The sequence below is a fragment of the Micromys minutus genome (genome assembly GCF_963924665.1).
Source record: "Micromys minutus genome assembly, chromosome: 16".
NCBI lineage: Eukaryota > Metazoa > Chordata > Mammalia > Rodentia > Muridae > Micromys > Micromys minutus.
This window is the reverse complement of record NC_137985.1, coordinates 46003286-46023870: the sequence shown is the minus strand read 5'-3', so window position 1 is coordinate 46023870 and position 20585 is coordinate 46003286. Positions and strand designations below refer to the sequence as shown.

Here is a 20585-nt window from a genome sequence, read left to right as displayed (position 1 = left end):
ATGCTCTCTCTCTCTCTCCCCTCCCACCCCACCCCTGCCTCTACCTACCCTCCATGTGGCTCATCAGAGATAATACAGCATACCTTAGAAGCCAGGACTGCAAACAACTATCAGCAGGCAAACTCTCCCTACCCTACCCCTAACCCAGCATCCTCTCAAGGACTGGGGTGCTCTCTGGCTCTAACCAAGGTTCTGCTAGCTCCCTTTTATGTAAAAGGACCCACCACTGCCCTGAGCTTCCAAAACCCCATGAGTCACAGGCCTTGGCTTTCTACATCTCTTTCCTGGTTTGAGTTCAGGGAGATGAGGAACATATTTTCAGTCCTGTTGTGTCTGTGGGTTCAGTTTATGAATCTGACCTGTTACTGTGGTAGTTTAAAGAGCAGACAATGCCCCAGACCTAGCTCCTCAGAACCATCCCTAAGAGGGAAGGCAGTTAGACATCGACCTTTGTGCTTTTCGTTTTGTTTTAAAGCCCCTGTGCCAGCAGGTCAGATTATAGCAAGAAGACATTAACGAAAGTGTCTGGGCCCCCATCTTTTTTAGGTCCAGAGATCATCCCTCTTCCAGGCCAAGCTCTGTTCACCTTGCCCCTGAAGTTGCTGGGTGTGCCTCTTGGGGCCTAGAGAGAGGAGGTTCAGGACTGGGACAACCAGCCTCCCTGCCTGAGACACCCTCTTGACTGGAGCTTCGGGCCCCTCTGGCACCTACCTGTTTTGTGTTGTTCTCTAACTCTAGATTCTGAAACGTAGTGTGGGCCACCTAGAGTGGGGAGGTTGCTGCTTGCTCCTTTCAGCCACTTAGGCTGCCTCCGGAAGGCCCAGGCTAAGATGGGTGAGGGGGGATTGCAGCTTGTCCTCTCAGACCCTCCCTTACCATGTAACTCCACCCCTTCCCCAGTCACCAAGACGAATGAGACAAGAGCTAGTCCACCCTCCCGAATGCCTCGCACTACCAGGCTCCTGAGTGTGGGAAAGTCTCGGGACTATCATCATAGCCACAGGTCCCCCAGACACACCCTGCTCCGGATCTACCCCACTAACTCTAACTCCGGTTCAGTCCTCTGAGTGGGCGAGACCCACAGCAGCTTCCCAGGTGGGGAGCACGGGCTCCATCGGGTCCTAGTGCCGCCGGGCACAGACAGACTGCCAACCGGGACAGACGCTCACTCGCGGTTCCAGTGTGGGGTTGACCGGCTGCCACCCGGCCGGCCATGAGGGATATGCCCCTGCTCCTCGCCTCTCTGTTCGCTCTGCTTCAGCGCGGTGAGTTCTTTTTAGAGAAGGTGGGAGGGACAAGGGTCGCAGTGTGGGAGGAGTGGCCAGAGCAGCTGGGGAGTGGGCGGGGCAAGCCCTATGGGGATGCAGGCTGGCTTGGGTGGGTGGCCTGTGAGGTTTGGGGTCCCCGCTACCTTCTTCCATGCTGCTAGGTCACCATCGATAACGAGTGTTTTCGAGCTGGGCAGTCCCGCTCAGTCCCGGAGCTAAGAGGTCCCCGAAGGGTCCTCAGAGGCTCTTGTCATCTCTAGTGAAGTGATGAACTTGCCACAATGTAAATGTGTGGGAGCAAACCTGCTGTTTGGAGAGAGAGAGAGGTCACGGCGACACTGCCGTCCCACACGCGGGAAGTAGTTTTGCACTTTGGGGGCGGGGCTTCCAGGTATCACATACATGGCGGGCACTGATCTGGCTGGTTCCCTAACTCTGCTTAGCTGAGGACAGGGTTGATGAACTGGGGTCTGCAACTCACAAGCCTTCCATTGACACTGGAAGAGACACACTCAGCTCTCTTTCCCAGGTTCGTTCAGACATAGTAAAGGTTTCTTCCAGACTCAGCTGCCCCCCTCCAAATTCCAAGGTCCTTTGTAGTTCTACTCCCGCCACCCCCAGCTGTGTGTGCACCAGCTTGTCCTCCAGTGAACCCAGAGAACCACCTTCCTCCCAGGAAGACCACCTCCAGAAGGTGCTAGAATTGGGAGTGGTGGGACATTCAAGGTCCCCTCCTCTAATCAAAGGAATGTTGGCAAAGTATGCATGACTTTGGGTCACTGCTGGGTGCCCCTATTCCATTACCCCCTCTCAGTTTCCCTGTTACAATTTTCCTTGCCCGTCATCTGACAAACACTCTGTGTCTCTGAAGTATAGCTCCACTAGGCTGCCTACACCTTTCTCTACAAACTCCTGAACCCCAGCCTAGGCTCAGGGCATCTGAACCTCTGGAAATGGAACCCAGGGATCTGCTTTTATATAGCCAGCTGATCCCTGCCTGTGACTGAGAACCACTCATAGCAGTTGGTGAGTTCCTTCTGAGGCACTGTTCAGAGTTTCTAAGATGCTCGCAGCTACCCCTTAATGAGCGTATGTCTGATTCTCATAGGCCCTCGTCTACTAAGCACACGCCCTCACTTGACAAGCCATGCCCTTTAGATACACACTTACCAATGAGATTCTGTTAACCATTACATCCCCAGACAGTAAAGTAGCTCTCCATTTCTAGACTGGATATGCTTTCTCAAGACTGGACACTCACACAGACATTCATAATTCCACTATGGTCTTCTATGAGATCCTTAACCTTTCTCCCTTTCTTCAAGGGAACACTCTTGCCAAGGAAAATCTCCAAAGGCAAGACCTTGTGCAGTGGCCAGTGGGGCGCTAGTTCTCCTCAGCAACATTGTATCTTGATGACCTCTAGCGGTGGCTTCTCTGCTTAACTGTATAAAAGGTTGATTCAGTGAAAGCCCTCAGGAGCTGGTGGTGAGCCTCTGACCTGTGTGCCTTTTGGATCTGACAGCTCTGGAAAGCATTAGGAGTAAATGGCAAAGCCTCCATGTGTGCTCTTGGAATTCCCCACCACTTTGGAGGTGAAAAGAGGGGGTGCATTTCAACCACAACAGCCTTGCTGGTCATTTCACATCTCCGCCCCATCCACAGACAAGCTAACAAGCCCAGGCAGCAAATGATAGCCCAAGCAGGGCTACCTCCCTCAGGGGCAAGTTAGCAGGGACATTAAACAAGTACAGGGGGGCAGCTATGGCTTCTGTCTTAAAGAGACCCCTGGACCTGGCTTTGTCTGACTTGCTAGACCCTAAATGGTCTAGGGCAGTGGTTCTCAATCTCCCTGATGCCGCAACCCTTTAATACAGTTCCTCGTGTTGTGGTGAGCCCCAACCATACAATTATTTCATTGCTACTTCACAACTGTAATTTTGCTACTATTATGAATTGTAATGTTAATATCCAATATGCAGGACACCTAATATGTGACCCCCTTAAGGGGTTGTGACCCAAAGGTTGAGAACTGATCCAAGGAAATTCTGGAGTCCATATTTGGTTCATGAGATGGGGAGAGACCCTTGAGTCCGCTCAGTGTTAAAGAGGACAAGCTGAAGGTGACAAAGTACCCCAGGTGGGCTCAGAGCTCAAGCACGAGGCCCCCCTCCCACCGGCTGAACAGCCTAGAGCCTAGTCCAGCCAGACTAGCCTCCTTGGGACAGCAGAGAGATTCAACCCAGAGCTGCAGGACTGGAGACCGGGTGCTGCCTCAGACTGCCAGGTAGACCTTTGACAAGTTAAGATTCATCTCTGTGAAATGAGTGGTCAGCTTGAATAAACCAAAAATTGTGAAAGGAACCTAGATTTATTCTTTGGCTACAGATAGGCCCCAAGGATACTTAAGCTGGTGGCCTGTGGAGAAAGAAATTTAAGATGTGAGGAGCCAAGCTCAGAGTCCAGTCCATGCATCTGCTGGACAACCTTCCCACCCTCCCCCCAACCCAGTGTGGGGGAGGGTCAGCAGGCAGCAGGTGTGCCTGGAGCATCTTTTCTCCAGGCACTAAATATTGCATCTGTTCTAGATAGGCAGCCAGTTGGAAACTGCATGGAATAGGCAGGGTAGCGGCTGCTCACCATGAACATGTGCCCAGCCCAGCACCCTCCCAGAAGTCAGCTTCACCTTTGCTAGCTTGGGATGATTCATCTTCTAAGTACTCAGCTCCATCCAAAGAGGAGGGAGTTAGGTAAAATTCGAAGGTTCTTTAGGAAAGATAGGATCAGACTCCTGGGCTTGGTAAGATTGTCAGCCCCTCACCACCATCCCTACTGCAACCTCTCGAGCCTTTTCCTCTTTCAACCTGCTACCTGCTCTCCTTCCCTGATGGTGTTCCTTCTGACCATCTTCATCTCTTTTCCTGCTCCTGGGCGTCCTGTTCATGTGCCCTTGACCTTCCTTTGAGTCTCCTTCTTTTCATGTCCCATCCCCCACCCTTCCCGGTCTCTTTAATGACATCATAGTCCACAATCCAATCCTGAAACCTCCCCTTCACCTCATTCCCAGCACAAGAGGCAGAGGAGACAAAGACCCAGAAACCACTTGGCAAGGGATCTTAGATGCGCAGGAGGGACAGAACTTGGGCTGCCAGTGCTCTCAGAGGGATGACGGCTGTCTGGTGCTCCCTGCAAGACGCTGTGCTGGAGCTGGTTCTAATGTGGCTTAGAGCCAAGGACTCTGTCTTACCAGAAACCAGCTGGTGTCTCAGAGAGACCTTGTGTTCTACAGGTCAAAGTCTGGGTCCAAGAAAGCCTCCCCTAGAATAACCCTGTTTCCTTATTTCCTTATCTTGTTTTGTGTGTGTGATGCATGTGTATAGTGTAGCAGATACGTATAGGTGTCTTTCTTTGAGCAATCTTTATTTTTTCAGCTAGGCTTTCTCAATGTACCTTAAGCTCACTAGATTTTAGTTACTAGTTGCTGGCCAGCCAGTCACATTCAGGGATATGCCTATCTCTGCCTGCCCCACGAGGCCACAAAGGTTTTTTGGAGGTGTTTTGGGGATCCAAGCTCAGACCCTCCAGCCGTTTACTGCCACGCCCAGTCCTGTCTACAAGTTCATTTCATTTCAGGAAATGTCCTGCTAGAGGTGCCCATGTGCCATCCCCACGGGCCAGGAACTGCTCCGGGGCTTTGCTGTCATCTAGAGCACAGCACCTGGGACAAACTCCACTCAGACACTGGTCAGCTGGTGGGCTGGGAAAAATCCTGGTGGAAGAAAGAGTGTGTTCACAACCCTCCCGGAAGTGAGATGGGAAACAGGCCGGCAGTGTGTAGAGAAAAGGCTGGGGTCGGTCGAGGTAGGAAAGTAAGAGAGATATGGAAGATGAGAAAGATAAACCATTGTTAAGGGGGAAAGGCCTGGAGCGGGAAGCCAAACCATGACTGTGGGCGGGGCTGTCCACAGAGTCCTCTGCAGGAAGACGACTGGCTCTGTAGGAGTGGCCGGGCAGGTGGGAGCGGACAGAACAGGGAGGCTGCGGGCACAGGGCACCAGAGGTAAACGAAGGCTTAGCTAAAGGTTGGGAAATGGGAAGACAAAGTAGAGGAGTTGGGAAGTGGAGAAGGTAGATTTCAGTGGGTTAAGGTTGGGGCAGAAGTAAGGAAGAATGCCCAAGGTTGGAACAGGATGTTGGAGCATGGAACAGCATTTGCTGCCAGGAGGAACACGAGGAAGAGGTCTGTCCCAGAGGAAAGAATGACACAGACAGGCCTGTTGACACACCCCTACCCCCGCACAGCCCCACTTCCACCACACCCCCGCACAGCTCCCTCCCAGGACCCCCGAATCCCCCAGACCCCACACAGCCCCACCCCCACCCCTGAAAGCCCTCCAGCCCCCCACCCCAGCCCCAGGGCTTCTGCACTCTTGCTTCTCACAGCCCACCTCTTCACTGGCACAGCTGCAGTGGGGGTTCTTCCGGACAAGGGCCCAGCAGGTCTGACTGTGCGATTTCCCAGGGGACTCCCGCCTGGCCAACGCAGAGGAGAAGCTGATGGATGATCTCCTGAACAAAACCCGTTACAACAACCTGATCCGCCCAGCCACCAGCTCCTCTCAGCTCATCTCCATCCGCCTGGAGTTATCGCTGTCCCAGCTCATCAGTGTGGTAGGTGCCTGGGCAGCTGTGGCCTGCGGCTTAGGAGAAGAGGCAGGACTTTTTCCAGTCGACCCGGAAGAGAAGTGGATGGATGTCCAGGGTGCAGGGCTGGGAGTTTAAGTGATTGGCATGTTACTTCTGACCTTGCCAAATGGGTAGCACTCCAGACTGCTAATCTTTTCTTCTACTGTTTCTTAAAATGTATATTGACACATCTGTTTGATGGATACATTGTAATTCTTTTTGTGTGCAATGCAGTGAGACATTACACTGGTCTGTAGAAATCATGTCAGGGTCACTAGCAAACTTCAGACATTTATTATTCTTTGGTTTGGGGCCTACTCAAATTTCTCTCTATTGCTATTTTGAAATAATAGTTAATTATTATCAACCACCGGTACCAACTGCTATCCAGCTCCACCCTGTGCCCATCTCTAATTCCTCCTCCCAACACAGCCTTTTGTAAACAAATGTCTCCACATCACTTTTCAGACAACCAGGCCTTTCCCCTATGTCTTTTTTTTTTTAATATTTATTTTATGTATATGAGTACACTGTCGCTGTCTTCAGACACACCAGATGGTTGTGAGCCACCATGTGGTTGCTGGGAATTGAACTCAGGACCTCTGGAAGAGCAGCTGATGCTCTTAACCGCTGAGCCATCTCTCCAGCCCTCCCCCTATGTCTTAACAATTTATCTAAACTGTGAGGGTGCTGTTCATGCTTCCAGGTTAGGATTCTTTTGTCAAAAAAATAAAAAAGAGTATTACCTGTGCCTACACACATGCTGTTCTCTCTTCCCGGGATGTTCTACCCTCTGGCACCAATGATTTATGGTTGGAGCCGTCTGAAAACCCATGCTCTCATGACATTTAGTAATGGAACATCGAACTGGGAGTGGCTACAACAAAAAGGGCCATTTATAGTATCACATGACCAGGAGCAGGTCAGTGCTTGCAGGGTTGCCTAGCTCAATAATTCAAGGGTGTCAGAACTCTAGGGCACGGCCAGAGATGCAAATGGCTGTGGGAAGTCATTTGGATTCCTTGGATTCCTTTTGGAACAACAACAAAACTCTCTGAGTCCTGCCCTCTCCATAAACACTGCAGGCATCCTATGGACCCCTCGTGGTCTCTTCCAGCTGGGTCTCCAACAGTCAGCCATGACCCCCACCTTGCTCAGAGACAGCCTCCGTATCAATTTGGTGAAGGAAATAGAAACCAGGCCAGGAGAAATGATGGGTACAGAGGTTTTGGCCTGTGGCTAAAGGTCTGGACAGGCACAGAAGGTTGGACAGCTGTGGGAAGGAGGGTGCCAGCATTCCAGGTGTTCCAAACTGGTTGTGAGGCAATGGGGAAGCTGAGGAAGGAGAAGCGATCTGAATTTCCTCCCTTGTTCCCCACAGCTATCCCTCGTAAACCTTCCCGTGTCCCCACCAAAGGGTTAGAACCCCTGCCCCTGGAAGCTATTCAGAAGAAGTAATCACACGGGCGCTGTCCAGGCATCGGGTGCTAGCTGGGAGAGATGGGACTTCTCTGGACAGTGTCACCTTCTCTCGACAGCCCCGTGAGCCCTACTTTTTCCATCTTTACTGCTCAAGAAGGATTTGCCCAAATTAGCAGCTGCCTCTGTCCCCTAGAAGGGAGCCTAGCCCAGAGTGAGAAGAGGCGCACAGCCCCACCTCTGACCTTTCCCTGCCGTGGAGAGATGAAAGCAATGGGCTTCCGGCCAGGCCAGGCCAAGACTACTATCTGAGCATCCCTGACCTGCAAAAGCCTTGTATTTAATCAGCAAGCCAGATGCCTGCTCTGGCAAGGGTGAACCGGCAGGCAGCTCTGGCCACACTGCCAGACTCAGGCTGTCCCTGCCAGATCTGAGCTGTGGACCCTGTGGAGCAATAGAGGCTTCCAGAAGCAGAAGAGAACATAGCCTGCAGCTTTGCTTCTGCAAGCACCCCTATGGGCTGTCATAGTCCCGAAGGCAAAATCCTTGGCTTCTATGGGGAGGGTTCCTTCCTGGTTTGGAGGAAGATATTTGTTTTTGAAGCATGAGTATGAGAGGTGTAGCCAGTTTAAAGATGGACTGTCTAGGGAATAGACTAGGAGTTTGTGCTGGAGGGGCAAGCAGGCTTTCCCACTCTTCTCTCTGAGGAGCGACAGCCAAGGTCTTAAACCAACGTTGTCACATTCGGCAGCCATTAGTGGAGTAGAGAAAAGTAAGTGGCAGAAGAAATGCACGGGAGAAATTTCTGAAAGATAGAAAAGTCCCATATCCATTTGTTTGTTTGTTTTTGTTTTAGAGACAGGGTTTCTCTGTGTAGTCCTTGGCTGTCCTAGAACTCACTCTGGAGACCAGGCTGGCCTCTGAGGTCTACCTGCTTCTGCTTCCTGAGCTTTGGAATCAAAGGTAGGCAACACTTCTGCCCACTAAAATCTCCCATATCTTAAAATGAAGAGGCTAAGGAGACAGCTCCGTGGACAAAGCTCTTTTCCGTATCCTATGAGAACCAGACTATGGACCTCCAGAGCCCGTTTAAAATCTAGGCAGACATGGCGTCCATCTGCAAATCGAGGACTCAGGAGGCAGAGACCGAGGGTCCCCAGGGCAAGCTGGCTCTGTAGAATAGCTGGTATCAGTGAGCTCCAGGTTCAGCAAGAGACCCCGCCTCAATAAGCAACTGAAGACGACACTTGCCTTCAGTTTTGAAGCCAGCATACACACCTGTGCATCGTGCACCCACACATGCACACACAAAAACAAAGCACACACTGCATTTGTGAAAGCTGGTCAGGCAGGACACCTGACACCAGTACCAGTCACTGTGGAAACCATGGGTCCACACAAAACAGTGTCTTGTTAGAGAGAGGGTCTAGCTATGTAGTCATCCCTGTTAACTCGACAGCCCCCTGCCTCAGCTCTGCAGATGCTGGGATTATAGATATGCACTACTGTGTCTTGCTTTAGAACATTTTTAAAAGATAAATTGAGGTTTTTATCTTTCATTGATGGCAGAGACACTGGAAGATTAGCTGTTCCGAGGAACAGTTAGAAGGGCTAGACAAAATGCCGGAGGACAGGGAGGGTATTTTAGGGTAATTGGAGCCTCAGCCAGGCTCCCAGATGTGACCCTGACAGCTTGAGATACTTTTTTCCCCACACTTGATGGCTGGCCAACAGTATCTGCCCAAGAAGCTAAGACCTGGGACAGACAGCGGGAGCTGTGGAGGTAGGAAGTTGGTTGGTGCTGGGGCCATTACAGGAAAGGATGCTCAATGGCAACCTGGATCTGAACAAGGACATAGAACCCTGGTGTGGCTCCTGGAAGGGTCACCCCAGCACCTAAATGAGCAAAATCAGAGTGTTCTCTCCAAACCAGCTCAGCCCAGACCTGATTAAGATGACCCTCTGCAGCGCCTGGCACCTGTGGAGGGAGGTGCAGTCAGATGAAACTTAGTAGGTATGGGGATGGGGAGATGGCCCAGTCAGTACAATGACGGCCACAGGAGCATGAAGACCTCAGTGCAGACCCTCAGCACCCTGCGAGAAGTCCTCTGACGTCAGCACTCAGAGCAGAGCGTGTGAATGTATGAGCACAAATGAACGTGGTTAAAAAAAAATTAAACATTTAAGTTTTATGCTGAGTGAGCATATTTTGCCATAATTTAAAATTAAAAAAAAAAAAAAACTTCTTAAAAATGAAAATAGCTGTAACTAATATATTCAAGGAAATGATCATGGAAAAAATCTCCAGAGAGCTAGGAATTTTTAAAAAGAACCAATGGTCTGATTTCTAGAACTCAAACAAATCAGAACCTTAAAACTCACTGGGGGAAAAAAAACTTATCAGAATGGAACAGCCAACATTCATTTGCCTTCCTGCTCTTTCCCTCATAACAGGGCTGTGGGTATGGTTGTGGTATGGTCGTGGTATGGTCGTGGTATGGTTGTGATGTGGTTGTGATGTGGTTGTGGTTTGGTTGTGGTGTGGTTGTGGTATGGTTGTGATATGGTTGTGGGTATGGTTGTGGGTATGGTTGTGGTATGGTTGTGATATGGTTGTGGGTATGGTTGTGGGTAGGGTTGTGGTATGGTTGTGATATGATTGTGGTGTGGTTGTGGTATGGTTGTGGTATGGTTGTGGGTATGGTTGTGGGTATGGTTGTGGGTATGGTTGTGGGTATGGTTGTGGTATGGTTGTGGTGTGGTTGTGGTGTGGTTGTGGTATGGTTGTGGTTTGGTTGTGGGTATGGTTGTGGGTATGGTTGTGGTATGGTTGTGGTATGGTCGTGGTATGGTAGTGGTATGGTTGTGGTATGGTTGTGGTATGGTTGTGGTTTGGTTGTGGGTATGGTTGTGGTGTGGTTGTGGTGTGGTTGTGGTGTGGTTGTGGTGTGGTTGTGGTGTGGTTGTGGTATTGTTGGAACCCAGTGACCATCCTGAACCATGCAGATGAGCCATCTAATGTGGCAGCCAAGAGATCTGGAGAGAAGCCAAAGGGTCTTGTAGAGCGAACATCTGTATATTCGCAAAATGTGACATGTGGGTCACTTTTGTTCTACTGATGTAATTACCTGGTTGAATTGCTCCAGGAAATGACCAGCAGGTTAGAATCAGAACACTGGGAATTAGTTAATGAAGAGGAAGCAGAGAGCACAAGATATATTCAAAGAAATAAGGAAGGCCAAGAGAGCTGCGGCACAGAATAAAGGAGCCCAGGGCGGTACAGTGAGGCTGCGGGAGTTACCCATCTAACTCTGAAGAAGAGAGGCAACCTAAGAAGAGATAAGACTGAAGAGAAATGGCAGGAACTGTAGAAAACTCAACCTTCCTGCAGAAGAAAATAGGTGTGTGTGTGTGTGTGTGTGTGTGTGTGTGTGAGAGAGAGAGAGAGAGAGAGAGAGAGAGAGAGAGAGAGAGATGCAGAATGGATTTAGATTGTGCAGTGGATGAGGTGTGAGTATTAGTTATGATAACAGGATTAATTTATTCATCCAAAAATATTCATCAGGTATGTAGCATATCCCTGTCGCTCTATCTTTTTCTCCTCGGTCTCCTTGGATCCTAGAGGGAGGCAGAGACACTGTGTTATAGGGCCCAGGGGTAAACGTGTTATGAAGAGAGTAAGGGTGTGTATGGTGAAGGGAAGCAGGTACAATTTAATGCAGGAAGGTTGGAGATTTCTCTGATAAGGTGACATTTCTGAGAGGTGAAAAAGTTAAGTCAAAACCGCGTGCGTTTCCAGGGAAGGAGAGCGTGACAGAGCAAGGGTGGCCATGGGGGGAAGGGTTGCAGACGCAGACGCAGGCATAGCTAAGGCCACAAGGCCCCGAGGACAGAAGGGAAATACTAGATGCTTTCCACAGAACCATGGTCTAAGGACAACCAGAATGTCAGCCGCGAAGCTCCCCAGTGGTCCAAGGAACAGAGAAGAGCGGCAACAGAAACGGAGAGAGATGGGCGATTCTGGGAGGTAGGAAGTACACCTGAGAGTGCTTCATAGACCAGGGAAGGGCGTGGCAGAGCTTCCAGGGTCAGTTGTTGTCCTTGCTGTTGTGAGTGGGGAATCATGAGCTTTGTCTCCGATGTGCTGGTGTGAAATACGTTTGAGTTACCTAATATGGTTTGAATGTCAGTGGCCTCCACAGACAGGATCCTGTGTAAGAACACTTGGTCTTCAGCTGGAGCCACTCCTGTGAGGAGTCGTGAAATGTCTAAAGAGTAAGGCCTGGCTGTCGGAAGTAGGTCCCTGAGGGTGTGTTCATGGCTTATGGATTTTAGCCTGGTTTCAGTTTTGTTATTCGTCAGCTGCCGTGGCGTGACCGCTGAGGTTAACCTGTCCCAGATGTGCATAAGGCCTTGGAAATGAGTCATACAGGGAACTGGGGGGCATGTAGCTAAAGAACCAGGGAAGTTCTAGCATGCTATAACCGGTGTTTGACGGGTCCTTTTGATAAGCGTTGTGAGAGACTAAGACGGGGAGCAGGGCAGGAAAGACTGGGCTCATGAGATCTTAGAGAGGCATATTCTGGAAAGAACAAATCTGGTTCTGTTCTTCCAGTGCTCTAACCATTTGAATGTAGGCAATGGACTAGGTTGCTTGGGGAGAGGAAACATTAAGACAGTATAACTTTCATGTTTTGGCATGGTTACTGCTGATTGCGTTTAGCGGGATTTATGATAGAAATTGAAGCCAGGAAGGTGTAAAAATACACTGTAGAACGGAATGTGAATATATGGCTGAAGTTGAGGATGGATAGGGTCGTAGACAAACTGGTTACAGCTGCAAAAAAAGGGGTGGGGGTTGGCGTGATTTAAGAGAAACCAGGCGTTGTGCTCTGGGATAACAGGAGAGGTTCCCTGAGAATTCACCCAGGTGCTGAAGCCTCAGCGAGTGAGAGAGCCAGGGGACCCCCCCACCAAGGGGAGTGTCCTCTCTGGGTCTGCCACCAGAGTGCAGCGTGGAGAGCAGCTGTGTTAGAAGGGGACCCTCTTGGGCTGGAGGGATGGCTCAGCAGTTAAGAGCACTGACTGCTCTTCCAGAGGTCCTGAGTTCAATTTCCAGCAACCATATGGTGGCTCACAACCATCTGTAATGGGATCCGATGCCTCTTCTGGTGTGTCTGAGGACAGCTACAGTGTACTTATACATAATAAATAAATAAATCTAAAAAAAAATAATAAAGTTAGCAAGCAGCAGGGTAGTCCTGACCCTCTGGAGGCAGAAGCAGGTGACTCTCTTGGGTTCAAGGCCAGCCTGGTCTACAAAAGTGAGTCCAAGACAGCCAGGACTACACAGAGAAACCCTGTCTCAAGAAAAAAAAAAGGGGACCCTCTCAAAGCTGGTGGCAGGATCTGGCTGGCATTTCCACTTGCTCCTGGCCTGTCAGGTGTGGAAGGTGTAGGAGGACCAGGATTGTGGAGCCTCTTTCGAGGTTTCAGAAAGCTGCTGGGGCAGACGGCGTGTGGTGGGACTGGATTCTCCACAAGGAGTCCCTGAGCAGCCATTGCATGAGACTGGGAAGGCAAAGATGCAGTGGAGCCCCTCCCCCAGCCCCCAGGATTTAGGAGATGGAGAAAGCATGGAGCACTCAGCAAGGAAAACTGCAGGCCACTGAGAGGAGTCACCCCAGGCTCCACTTCTGTTGCCCACATAAAGCCACCAAGGCCCCCACATGCTGGACATGGAGCTACAACGTTTTGGGTTTTTCCTGACTGGTTTCAGTCTTGCTTTGATCCAATCTTTTAAGATTTATTTATTTACTATTGATATTTATTTATTGTGGCTATTTTGCCTTACTGTTTGTATGAGCACCAAATGCGTGCAGCATACAAAGAGGCCGGCAGAGAGCATGGAATCCTCTGGCACCGAATTACAGATAGTTTTGAGTCACCACGCAGGTGCTGGAAACCTTAAGACCAGTCATTGCTCTCAACTGTGAAGCCATCTCTCCGGCCCCTCTGGTCCCAGCTGTGCCTGCTACGTTCTCATACGTAATGCAAACATCCGTGACATTCTACCTCAGAAGTAACTTATCTTTTGGCGTTGCAGGGACTCACTGTTAAGAGGACGTCTGGGATCTTAGAAAAGACTTGAGACTTTCACAGGGTTGGAACCGTAAGACTGCGCGGCCTTTGGAAGTTGTGTTAAAATATATCATTGCACCCGCGATCAGATGTCCAGGAGCCAGTGGGGACGGGGAGAAAGTGTTGCGTGTAAATGGGAGATGTTCTCTGCAGGCTTGTTCCTTTGAACACTTGTTCCCTGATAGGCTACACCGAGAAACAGTAAAACCTTTCAGAGACGAGGAAACAGCATTATGAGCAGGCTTGTGGGTTTATATTTATATTTATATATTATATAACATATAATATATATTTATATAATTTATATATTATAACCTCATCCCGGTTTCAGCTCAAGTCTGTCCCTGCTTCCTACTGGCCCCTCAGTATGACCAGGGGCGGCTCCACATGGAGGCCGGGGCTGTGGTGCCATGCTTCCTTCACCATGTGGGCTAAAACCAGTCCCTCTTTCCCTGCGTATGTGGTCACAGCATTGTAAGAAGTAACTAATTCACTACCGCAGAGATATTTAGGTGACAGCTGGGGCTCTGAGCCTTTTTGAGATACAGTCCATCTGTGGGGACCCTCCTTCCGAATGAACTGATACCCCCATTTCCCTCCCCAGAATGAGCGGGAACAGATCATGACCACCAGCATCTGGTTGAAACAGGTAAGTACATCGAGGGGTCCCTGGCCCGGGTGATGTTTCCTTGTAGGGCTGCTCTGTGGTGACAGTGGACCTTCGGGTGACAATGGTCTTCCCTGTGTACTTAGGAATGGACTGACTACCGCCTGGCCTGGAACAGCTCCTGCTATGAAGGGGTGAACATTCTGAGGATCCCTGCAAAGCGCGTCTGGCTGCCCGACATCGTGTTGTATAACAAGTGAGTGACAGGTGGCCAAAGCCTAGTGAGAGTCAGGCAGCAGGTCAGCCCTCAGGGGCATCCATACCTGGGTGCAACCCCAGCCTTCCTTTTCCACATTTCCCTCAGACTTCTAGCCATGGAGCTAGAGAAGTGGAGGTGATGGAGACAGAGTCTTCTGAGTGGAGGGTGGGAAGGGAGGTCCAGAGGCCCTGAGCTGCTCAGCACAGTGGGCACTGGGCTAGCCTGCAGACCCTCAGGCCAGTGCCCTTTCTCACAATCTTTGCCGCACCAGCCTGTCTTTTTGTGACTTGGTGGCTTTGTCAGTGTTGGGGCTGCAACATTGACTTGTCGGGTGTGCGGTTCATGATAACAGCTGAGGCAGGAGGATCAGGAACCCAGGAGTTTGGTCAGTCTAGGCAAATAGAACAAGCATGGGGGATAGGAGGACCACACAAGACAAGGATCTGTATCTCTTCTCTCCTGCTTAATATTCTAAGAGGTTTGATGGAGTCCCCCAGTTTCCCCAAGCCTTGCTCTCCACGCTGTAAAATGAGGAACGCGGTAAAAATACAGCTTCTCATGGTTTGCTGAGAAAAGCAGGCTTGTTTCAGTGAGAAAGGCAGATGACCCCCAAAAGCTCTTGGGGTTCTGAGAACAGGCCAGGCTTCCTCTGTAGATCTGTGATGTCCTTCTCTACGCCCTGCCCTGCCCCAGTGCCGATGGGACCTACGAGGTGTCTGTCTACACCAACGTGATCGTGCGTTCCAACGGCAGCATCCAGTGGCTGCCCCCCGCCATCTACAAGAGTGCCTGCAAGATTGAGGTGAAACACTTTCCCTTTGACCAACAGAACTGCACCCTCAAATTTCGCTCCTGGACCTATGACCACACAGAGATTGACATGGTTCTTAAATCACCCACGGCCATCATGGATGATTTTACCCCCAGTGGTGAATGGGACATTGTGGCCCTCCCAGGACGAAGGACGGTGAACCCGCAGGACCCCAGCTATGTGGACGTGACCTATGACTTCATCATCAAGCGCAAGCCGCTCTTCTACACCATCAACCTCATCATCCCGTGCGTGCTCATCACCTCTCTGGCCATCCTGGTCTTCTACCTGCCCTCCGACTGCGGGGAGAAGATGACGCTCTGCATCTCCGTGTTGCTGGCGCTCACATTCTTCCTGCTGCTCATCTCCAAGATCGTGCCTCCCACCTCCCTCGACATACCGCTCATTGGCAAGTACCTCTTGTTCACCATGGTGCTGGTCACCTTTTCCATCGTCACCACCGTGTGCGTCCTCAACGTGCACCACCGATCACCCAGCACTCACACCATGGCATCCTGGGTCAAGGAGTGCTTCCTGCACAAGCTGCCCACCTTCCTGTTCATGAAGCGCCCCGGTCTCGAAGTCAGCCCCGCCACGGTCCCTCATCCCAGCCAGCTGCACTTGACCCCAGCTGAAGCGGCAACCACCTCTGCCTTAGGCCCCACCAGCCCGTCCAACCTCTATGGGAATTCCATGTACTTTGTGAACCCTGTCCCTGCCACTCCTAAGTCTGCACACACAGCAGGCCTCCCCAGGGACGCCCGGCTGAGGTCCTCTGGGAGGTTCCGGCAAGATCTACAGGAAGCATTAGAGGGTGTCAGCTTCATCGCCCAGCATCTGGAGAGTGATGACCGAGATCAGAGTGTAAGTCACTGCCCTGCCCCCACCCCTTATGGTATCCCCATGGAAATGCTTTTAGTATAGCTTCCTAGGTGAAGGAGAGGAAAAATCGATGATCTTCCTGTGTTGGCCTTGGGTTGACCCAAAGCAGAGTCTGAGATGGGGTTTGGGTCCAGGTAGCTTACTTGTAATGTAACCCTAGAAGCACAATGAGGAAGTAAAGAAGACAAGATAAAGGCAAAAAGGAGGTAAATACAGGGTATTAGTGAGCCTACTGTTGTGGGTGCAGCAGCAGATACCCCCAAGGAGTCAGAAAATTAGCCTCCATCCCCTCCAGTTGACAATGGCCTTCAGATGTGATCTTTCTCATGCTTCCCTTTAAGCCACAGCAAGCACCCTTGGTGCGGAAGAAAACCCCGAGGCAGATCAGAGAGGCACTGCATGCCCTGGAGTAAAAGGTTCTCGGCAGATTTGAAGGAGGTCAGGCTATCCTTAGAGAGCACAGCTTGGGCTGGGTTGCATGGGGTATCTGCTCCTACTCACTCAGACCTGCAAAGCAGCCCTGTGAAGACTTGTGCTCCTGTTTTAGGAGTATAGGAACATAAATCATCATGTGGGGTGACCAGAATTACAGATCTTCTAAAATGAGGCTAAGTTCTCCTTCACAGGGAACCATGAATTCTAGAGTCTATGCATCTCAAAGAACTCCTTGGAGGAAACTGCAAATGTGTTTCAGCTTCACTCTGTTGCTGTGACAAACCTAAGACCAGTAGCAACTCCAGAGAGGGAAGAATTGATTTGGCGTATGTTTGGCGAGTCACAGTCTGTCACTAAGGGAAACCAGGGCAGGAACTGGAAGCCAGGCCTGTTCTCTGTTCCAACAGGATTACCTCTCGATGGGGAACTCACCAGAGCCAAGAATGATGACAGAAATCTTGGAGGAGGGCCGCTTCTGGCTCACTCACAGACTCATGCTTAGCTAGCTTCCTTATACATCCCAGGCCACCTGCCTAGGGAATGGTGCTGCCCACAGTGGGCAGGGCTCTCCTATATCAATTAGCAACCAAGACAATCTCCCACACACATGCTCAGAGTCCAATCTGTTCAAGTCCAATCCCTCGGTTAAGACTTTCCTCCCTGGTGTAGGCTGTGTCAAGTTGACAATGAAAAATAACTAGGATTAAGAGTAAGGAAGATTTTACAATGGAGACCTTCATGGTTAGACCTTCCTATGCATTTCTCTGCCCTAAAGAGCATTTGTCATATGCATGATAATGTTCCAGGTTTTACATGGAAACTGTGTCTCTCCGCTTAGCAGCTACATGAACAGAAGAGGATTTCTTCCTTCTTACCTTTTTGCAATTTCTTCCTATGAACTGGCATCTCAGGAGAGAACACTGTTGTCCGTTGGTTAGCAGCAACTGAAAAGCGCAGGCCTCAAAAGTTCCAGAATCACACTGTGAGGAGGAGAGAACTGCTCAGAGAGGGAAGACAGCCTGCTGCTCAGAGAGTCGCTCCCATCGGGTAGCCTCAGCCTCACGGGGGCTCATTAGATTCCTCTTCAGCCTCCAACTTGAATTTTAACCGGATCCCTGGGACCTCCTGGGCCCATTGCAGTCAGAAGCACAGCTGTTTTATTTGATTATGTTATTCTTTCTTTCATTCTCTCCTCTTCCCTCCCTCGTCCCTTAAGCTGGGCTTGAACTCACTACATAGCTGAAGGTGACCTTGATATTAAAAAAAATATATCAACCCTTTACTCTTCGAACTGGCCTCATCGTCAACACCATCACCACTCTGAGCTGCCCTCCCACCGCCCTGCGTCTCATTCCTTCTTGTATGCATCGACATTCGTATGAGTCACGAGTTCCCACCCGTTTTTGTTGGCCTTCTTCACCACTTCAGCCCAAACACTCGGAACTGCTGATGGATCTTCTCTTTTCTTGAGATAGTGTTTCATGTAGCCCAGGATGGCCCTCAGTTCACTATGTGGTTGGCAATGACCTTAAACTTCTCTTCCTACCTGTACCTTCCCAGGATGGGAATTTCAGGCACACACCGCCACCTAGCTTTTATTCTGGTCCTGGGGGTCAAACCTACAGCTTTGTACATGCTAGGCAAAAGCCTTATCACTAAGCCACGTCCCCAGGACGAACCTTGGACTTCTGTCTCCCTGCCTCCACCTTCCAAGTGCTAGAATTACATCTTCGACTGAGGCAGGATTTCTAGGGGAGGCTTTAGGAACCACTTCTTAAAGTCCTGTGGGTTCCTGTGCACATCCAGGTTGAGAAGGTCTCCTGAACCTTGAGCAAGCCTCTGTCCTAAGCTTGGCGCTTGCAGGACTCCCTCCTCAGTTAATTACAAGTCCCAGGAGGGAAGGAGCCAAGCAGAACTCAGTGGAATTATAACCACCTGTGTTCCTGTCAAGACAAACTTACGTCAGGTGCTCTGGCAGGAATGGACGAACAACTCCAGCTCCTCCAGGAATCCTGGGGAGTGACTTTATTTCACAACGGGAAGCAGAAGCCCATCGATTCTGGGAAGAGCCCTTATTTCACAATGGGAAACTGAGGCCCAGAGACATCGTCTGATTTGTCTGGGGTCACACAGCTGCGATCCTTGACCTCTGAGCGTCTTGCCCTGTACTGAGCATATGACGATCAACTATTGGCTAACTGACTTTCTCATATGTCGTTAGAGAAAAATCTGCTTTCCCTCTCCCGGCAGGCCCACTCCTGAGCTCTCTCAGAAGCTGTTTCTCAGCCACAGCACTTTTGCCCTCCATGGTGACCACGTGGTCACTGTAAGTAGCTCAAAATCATGAAAAGATGGAAATAGGCTTGAAATGAAGGCTGTCAAAACGAATCCCCCAACCTTAATATCACCGTGTGAAGAGTCCTGCAGTCCCTTCCGGGTCTTGGGAACAGGAACAATTGGTGTTAGAAGGAGTGGAGGCTGGTCTGGTAGAGGATTATCCTGGAGTGTGACACACTCCATTGACAGGGCCCGGGAAAATTGGGTCACTGACGTCAGCCTGCATTTCTAACTCTTGAGTCTCTGCAGAGCCTTCCCAGCTAGGGGGTGGAGGAAGGAGGCTGGAATGCTGGGTACACGGCCATTCTGTGGTACCCCTGGAAGCCAGCCAGGGTTTCTGCTAGGGTCTCATCCGGTGATTGGGTCTGAGAAGGTGAAGCACATGTAAAGCAAGAGTTGGGATGCCAGAGAGCCAGATGATAAGGCCCGAGGAGGCAGAGTCTTCATTATCGAAAACAGCTGTTTGTGTAGCTCACTGCTGTGAATAGCGTGGAACGGTTTAAACCGTGGGGTTTCCAATGTTACACAAGCAAGGGAGGGGAGCTTTCGTCTCCCTCTCTGCAGAGCTACCTCAGGCAGAGGGCCTGGGGTTAAAAATGAGAGGAGGGAACCTTGTGATCCCTCAACATGCTTCACCCATAACCAGATCTGCCTTTGAAATCACCGTGTGTGGTATATTTGGGTCTCCGTTTCTGCATCCATGGATTCAACTGACTGTGGGGAAAATAATGGGGCGGGAAAGGTGTCTTCACTAGTGTGTTCTTCCCTCCCTGCCATTAGTTCCCCCAAATACAACCCACTGATGGCTCGTATAGCGTTTACACTGTGTTAGGAACTCACACGGTCTATTGACATTGTGTGTACAGGGAAGGACTCCATGATGCCTTATGTTTTTGTTGCTGAGATGAAGTCCACGACCAAAGCCAGCTTGGTATAGAAAATTTGCCTTACATATCCTGAGTCATAGTTCATCAAGGGGAGCCAGGGTCCCCTTGCTATGATCAAGGTATTTTCTCAATTAAGGTTCCCTCTTCTCAGAGGACTTGTCAAGGTGACCAAAACCTAACTAGCATTTATGAGTTACACACACATGTTGCACCCTTTCTGTGAGGCCTTGAGCAGCCTCAGGGTTGAGGGGCCATAGGGGATCCAGAGGAGACTGAGGAACATCGGTACAGCCCAAGTTTCCATGGCTTTGTTACTCCCTCCCCACACCCCAGTCAGGCCATGAGAAGCCCAGAGGAGGCCAGCCCAGGATTCAGAAGCTGACACATCAGTGCACAGTTCTAAACCCCCGTGTTACCTGTGTGCTATTGGTCAGCAGGTGAGGCTGTGATTCGGAGAGAGAAGGTACTCTGTGCTTGGCACTTGTAACCAGCCCCTGTTTGTCTGCAGGTCATCGAGGACTGGAAATTCGTCGCGATGGTCGTTGACCGCCTGTTCCTGTGGGTGTTCGTGTTTGTGTGTATTCTGGGCACCATGGGGCTCTTCCTACCGCCCCTTTTCCAGATCCACGCACCCTCTAAGGGCCCCTAGGCTACCCGGCATGTTATGGGGCCCTGGGTTGTAGTGAGATTATATGAGCAGCCAAGTGGGAAGTCTAGTGCTTCTTCTGGGTCATAGCTAATGAGGCCCTAAGTAGAGATATGACTATTGGCAGCCAACCCATCAAACAAGCCATAGCCAGGAGAAGGACAGAGATAGGTGGCTTGTACTGATCCCTCTGAATGCCTTCAAGTA

At 50.4% G+C, this 20585-nt stretch overlaps 1 protein-coding gene across 1 annotated transcript; it reads left to right on the top strand.

Annotated features, from left to right (window-relative positions):
- Positions 1-1213: 1213 nt before the first annotated feature.
- CHRNB4 (cholinergic receptor nicotinic beta 4 subunit) lies at positions 1214-20381 on the top strand (the record flags this gene model as incomplete). Its single annotated transcript, XM_080930215.1, has 6 exons — positions 1214-1265; positions 5791-5939; positions 14119-14163; positions 14268-14377; positions 15074-16055; positions 20241-20381. 6 exons carry the CDS (start codon positions 1214-1216, stop codon positions 20379-20381), a joined length of 1479 nt encoding a protein of 492 aa, XP_080786341.1.
- Positions 20382-20585: the final 204 nt, after the last annotated feature.